Genomic DNA, 5,798 nt, shown 5'->3' with positions numbered 1-5,798 from the left:
CAGGGATATCACTGGTTCAAAGTTTGAGACTTACAAGAAGGTACCGTCGCTTCATCGCTAGAAATAGGACCTCTTATAATGCAGCTAGAAGAGTAAATGAGGGTAATGCAATTACAATGTGTTCCTTTTTTGCCCATGAAGAGAGAGAAGTACCATTTGCTAATACAATAAGAAGGGAGAGTATCGAAGAAATTCCCTCTTATGTATTTGAAAAAAGAAAGGGAGGGATTTTGTCTATCCTCCATGAACTCCCACCCATACAAGGTACACATGCAGCTACTTGGCCTTTGGTATATTCGTGCACTTTAAGTCACTCATTAGGAGGGATGACACATGAGTATCGGTTTTGTGGAGCACAGTTATGGGCAAGTGAAAAGAAGATGAGTTGTGGACAGGTTCTTGGCAAATATTGTTGTAAACATGGGCGTGTGTCTATTCCTTCACTTGCTGAACCACCTGAGCCATTAAGGTCTCTTTTGATTGGTAGTGACACTACAAGTAAAAAATTTCGAGAAAACATCAGGGCTTATAATAGTGTGTTGGCTTTTTCATCATTGGGTGCACAAAAAGATGACTCTCTCTTTCACAATAGTAGTGTCTATACTTTCAAGGTGCATGGGACTGTTTATCATCGGATTGGGTCCTTGGTCCCCAATAATATGTACAATCCTAAGCCACAGTTTGCACAGTTGTATGTGTTTGATACTGAGCACGAATTACAAAATCGACTAGGTGTCATGAATGGATTGGAATCCACAACCCTAGAAGCACTTCAATCGATGATGCACACTTCTAATCCATTTGCACAAGCTTTTAAGTATGTGGGAAGAATGTTGAGTGACAATCCAAGTTTGGATTTGAAAATGACTATATGTGAGACGAAATCCACATCTAGGCAGTACTCAATGCCAACAGCTTCCGAGATTGCAGGTATCATGATTGGTCAAGGTGATGATCATAATGTTGGTCGTCGTGATATTTTATTGCATACTCGAGAAGGCACATGCAAACACATCTCTAATTTGCATAGGTGCTATATGCCTCTTTTGTACGTTATGTTATTTCCAAGAGGGGAGGATGGATGGCACTTGAGAATCCCTTATGTTGATGCACAAGTGAGTGCATTGAGAAATGGTCATTGTGTGACTCAACGACAATACTATGCTTATCGATTGCAAATTCGCCCAGATACAAATGCATGCTTGCTACGTGGTGGAAGGTTGTTGCAACAGTTTATGGTTGATGCTTATTGCAGTGTTAAAGAGTCACGATTATCTTGGCTACGCCATAATCAAAAAAGTTTGCGTTCAGAGGTTTATAGTGGTTTAGCAGACATGCTTCATGTGGAAGAAAGTGGAAGTGGTATTGCAGACATGCTTCATGTGGAAGAAAGTGGAAGTGGTATTGCAGGAAGGACAGTGGGAAGTAGAATAGTGTTACCTTCCAGTTTTACTGGTGGGCCACGACAAATGTATCAACTTTATCAGGATGCCATGGCAATTGTTCGTTCAAAGGGTAAGCCCGATTTATTCATTACTTTCACCTGTAACCCAAAGTGGCCAGAGGTATTAGATGCTTTACTCCCGGGGCAAAGTGCATGTGACCGGCCTGATTTGACTACTAGAGTATTTCACCAAAAACATTCAGATATGATGAAAAATATCGTGAAGAAGGAGCTCTTTGGTAAGGTGATTGGATATGTGAGTGTCATTGAGTTCCAAAAAAGAGGATTGCCTCATTCACACACGTTATTGATCTTGGATAGTGCCCATAAACCTAAGACTCTCCAAGACTATGACAGATTAGTATGTGCCGAATTGCCTGACAAGCAAATGTTTCCTGCTCTGCATGATGTCGTGTTGCATTGCAATATCCATGGGCCCTGTGGGCCATTCAATCCAAGTGCAATTTGTATGGATAAAGGGAAATGCACAAGGAACTATCCATGAGCTTTTGCACAAGAGACTACTGTGGATGAGAGTGGTTACCCCGTGTATATGCGTTGAAATGATGGAAGAACTGTGGCATTGAAAAAGTGTAATGTTGATAATAGATGGGTTGTGCCATATAACCCTTATCTTTCAGTCACATATAATGCTCATGTAAATGTGGAAATATGCTCAACAATAGCAGCAGTGAAATATCTTTACAAGTACATATACAAGGGGCATGACAGAGCAACAATAAGATTTAGCACTGTACAAGGTGGGGATGTTAATGCTGCTTGCGTAGTCGATGAGATTCAGAGGTATTTGGATGCACGTTACGTCTCTGCATCAGAGGCATGTTGGAGACTCTTTGAGTATGATTTACACAATGAGAAGCCTGATGTGCAACGGTTGCAGGTACACTTAGATGGGGGTCATAATGTTATCTTCAGAGATGATGATAATATTGCAGATGTTTTTCAGAGGGAAAATGTAGGCAAGACTACTATGACTGAATGGTTTACCTGTAATCAACAACATCCTGAAGCAAACAATACATTGTATAGTGATTTCCCTCAACAATGGGTTTGGAACTCCAGGTTAAAGAAATGGACCAAAAGAAAGATTGGAAACACTATAGGGCGCATGTACTTTGTAGCTCCTTTGGCAGGTGAGGCATACTATGTTCGCCTACTTCTTACAATATTGCATTGCCAGAGGAATACTGGAAGATGATTCTGAATGGGTTGCATGTATGGAGGAAGCATCATCTATGCAAAATGCCTTGCAATTGAGATATCTTTTTGGTACTATATTGCTATTTTGTGAGCCTTCCTGTCCAGGAATATTGTGGAAGAGATTTCGAGAAGAAATGATAGAAGATTTTCTATACCAGTTATCGAGAAGCAGGGGTCAGTTTATTGGTATTGAACAATTAGTTGAAACTCATGCACTACTACATTTAGAAGAAATTCTTCGTGCTCAGAGACGGACATTGGCAGATTTTGAAGGAATGCCTAAAGTAAACAGAACTGATTTGGAAGTCTTGGGTGAAAATACATTGCTTTTGGAAGAGAGATCTTTTGATACTGTGGAACAATATAACCTATCAAGTGCTATGGAGTCAACATTAACAGATAGCCAGCGTGTTGCTTTCGATGCTGTAATGCATGCAATTGCGATAGATGCAGGTGACATTTTTTTCCTGGATGGTCCAGGGGGATCGGGCAAGACCTATTTGTATAATTGCTTGCTTGCGCGAGTACGTGGACAAGGGTATGTTGCTTTGGCCACTGCATCGTTAGATATTGCTTCTCTACTCTTGACAAATGGACGTACTGCACATTCTAGATTCAAGATACCTCTGGAGCTAAACAATTCTTCAACTTGCAAAATCCCTGTACATGGACAACTTGCTGAGGTTAAAGCTCATTATTTGGGATGAGGCTCCAATGATTCATCATTATGCTTTTGAAGCATTGGATAGGAGCTTACAAGATGTATTATTCTCAGATAAGCCATTTGGTGGAAAGGTTGTATTAATGGGAGGAGATTTTAGACAAATCTTGCCTGTTATTATGAAGGGAAGACGTGAGGACATTGTTAATGCAGCATTGTGTCGTTCCTTTCTATGGAACTCTATCAAAGTTCTAAAGTTAACTGGAAATATGCATATTCAATCAAGCAATACTAATGGATGCAATGAGTTTAAACAGTGGGTCATGAATATTGGGAATGGAGTGGATTGTAGCGATGATAATACGATGGTCTTGCAAAGATCGACTCTTAAAGACTTGGTACATTGGGTATACTCTGAATTGGCTATCACTACGACATATGCTTCATACTTTAGTGAGCGTGCTATTCTTGCTTCGATAAACAGTCAAGTGGATATTGTGAATAAGACAGCTTTGGATGCAATGCCTGGTGAGCCTAAGCAATATTTCAGTGCAGATTCAATTCTTGAAAATGATGAAAATTCATTCCTATATTCCACAGAATTTTTGAACACAATCGACCTTCGGGGCAAATATCCACCTCACTACTTGGTTTTAAAGTTAGAAGCTCCTGTTATTTTGCTTCGTAACTTGGATCCAAGACGTGGACTCTGTAATGGTACACGGATGATATGTAAGGCCTTTCACTCTAAAGTCTTGGAGACTGAAATCATCACTGGTACTAAAGTTGGCGAAAGAGTATTTCTTCCACGGATTACCTTTATATGCAGCGAGGCCCAACTACCATTCACCATGAGGTGGAGACAGTTTCCCGTCCGGCTGGCATTTGGCATGTCAATAAACAAATCACAAGGCCAAACCCTAAATGTCTTGGGGTTGTATTTGGTGACTCCAGTGTTTACTCATGGACAACTGTATGTCGCGTTGTCACGAGCACGGTCTCCTCATGCTGTGAAGGTGTTACTTGAGGATAATGCTAATGTAGAGTGTTCATTTGATGATCTTCAAAGTTATACACCTACAACAAACAATATTGTTTATAAGGAGATCTTGATGACTTCAAAGTGACAAGTCAGGTTTCTTATTTAAGTTCTGCAATTTGATTAATTTTGTTGTGATTTCTTTTTTTATACATATTTGTCCATGGTAAAAGTACCTATTTTTGTTGTTTATGTTTTGACAGACATGTCTAAGATTACCTTTACATTAGAAATGCCTTTGTCGAGGATAGTAGGTGAGTTATTCTCTATATTTACTTAACTTTTCTTGATTACAAAGTATGGAACATGACATTCTATACTAATGTCTATCTGTACAGAGCCACCGCTATGGTCAGCTCCTATTACTGCAGGTCACGTAGCAGGGATTATGATTGATGCTTATAGGGATGGGTAAGTATAAGTGTAATTGTTAGGCATTGTATGAATATTTTTTGAACCTATATATAAATAATTGTATAACCTATTTGTTATGCTTTGATTTTAGGATATTACATGACATTGATACGTTTATGGTAAGAGTTATCGACGAAGGCATCGAGATGTACGGGATTGGTGTTCCTGATGAGGAGTGGGGTGTCTATTTGTTTTGGAGAGAGATGGACAGATGCTTTGCATCATTTGAGGGGTATTCAGTACCCGATGAGTGGTTGTTTCTTACATCCATCATGACCATTGGTATTCGTTATGCGTTTTATACTAGAGCTCCTCATGTACCATCCACTCGATGTTCTATTGTACGAGGTAATTTTGATTATGTTTTTCTATTATAAGATTTTTTTGAGATTTTATTTATCGATGTGTCGTTATGTGCAGATTTGATTTATCATTGTTTTGTTTGTGTGCAGGTCCTTTGCATTCATCGATAGTAGAGCATGTGCGGGATGGATCACCGCTTTACAATAGAGAGCGTATTGTGATGAGGAGACAATTGAATGATCCTTCTCACAAGAGAAGAATTCAATTTGTTGATTCTGACATCACTGACTGAGAATATGTATTTTGTGGTGCATTTTGAGAATATGTAATATTGGTCCTTTTTTGCATCTTCGTATGCTACATTACTATGATATTTTTGTTTTCGCCATAAATCTACGAGACATGGATGTTATTTTGAGATATGTATATATGAAGTCACTTGAAATAATGTATTGTGTTTACTTAAAACATGACCTAAATTGGGAAAACTGAGTTTATTTTTTCTAGAACTCTACCTACCGCCGCCGCCGCAGCAACGCGCGGGTCCAATACGCTCTCTATTGCAAAGCGGTGATCCATCCCGCACATGCTCTACTATCGATGAATGCAGGTCCTTTGCATTCATCGATAGTAGAGCATGTGCGGGATGGATCACCGCTTTACAATAGAGAGCGTATTGTGATGAGGAGACAATTGAATGATCCTTCTCACAAGAG

General features: G+C 39.4%; 1 protein-coding gene across 1 annotated transcript in view; it reads left to right on the top strand.

The window, feature by feature from the left end:
• Window positions 1-5,413, top strand: part of LOC147624175 (uncharacterized) — a 7,915-nt gene extending 2,502 nt beyond the window's left edge. Inside the window, exons 2-3 of the mRNA XM_086819896.1 lie at window positions 4,871-5,127; window positions 5,232-5,413. Of these exons, the coding sequence (XP_086676022.1) occupies window positions 4,896-5,127; window positions 5,232-5,374 (375 nt within the window). The 5' untranslated portion in view covers window positions 4,871-4,895 and the 3' untranslated portion in view covers window positions 5,375-5,413. The remainder of the gene's footprint in view (window positions 1-4,870; window positions 5,128-5,231) is intronic.
• Window positions 5,414-5,798: the final 385 nt, after the last annotated feature.

The sequence above is a fragment of the Cibotium barometz genome, chromosome 25 (assembly GCF_041138505.1).
Source record: "Cibotium barometz isolate CiBa-2024 chromosome 25, ASM4113850v1, whole genome shotgun sequence".
Lineage (NCBI taxonomy): Eukaryota > Viridiplantae > Streptophyta > Polypodiopsida > Cyatheales > Cibotiaceae > Cibotium > Cibotium barometz.
This window is presented reverse-complemented; position numbering and strand designations above follow the sequence as displayed.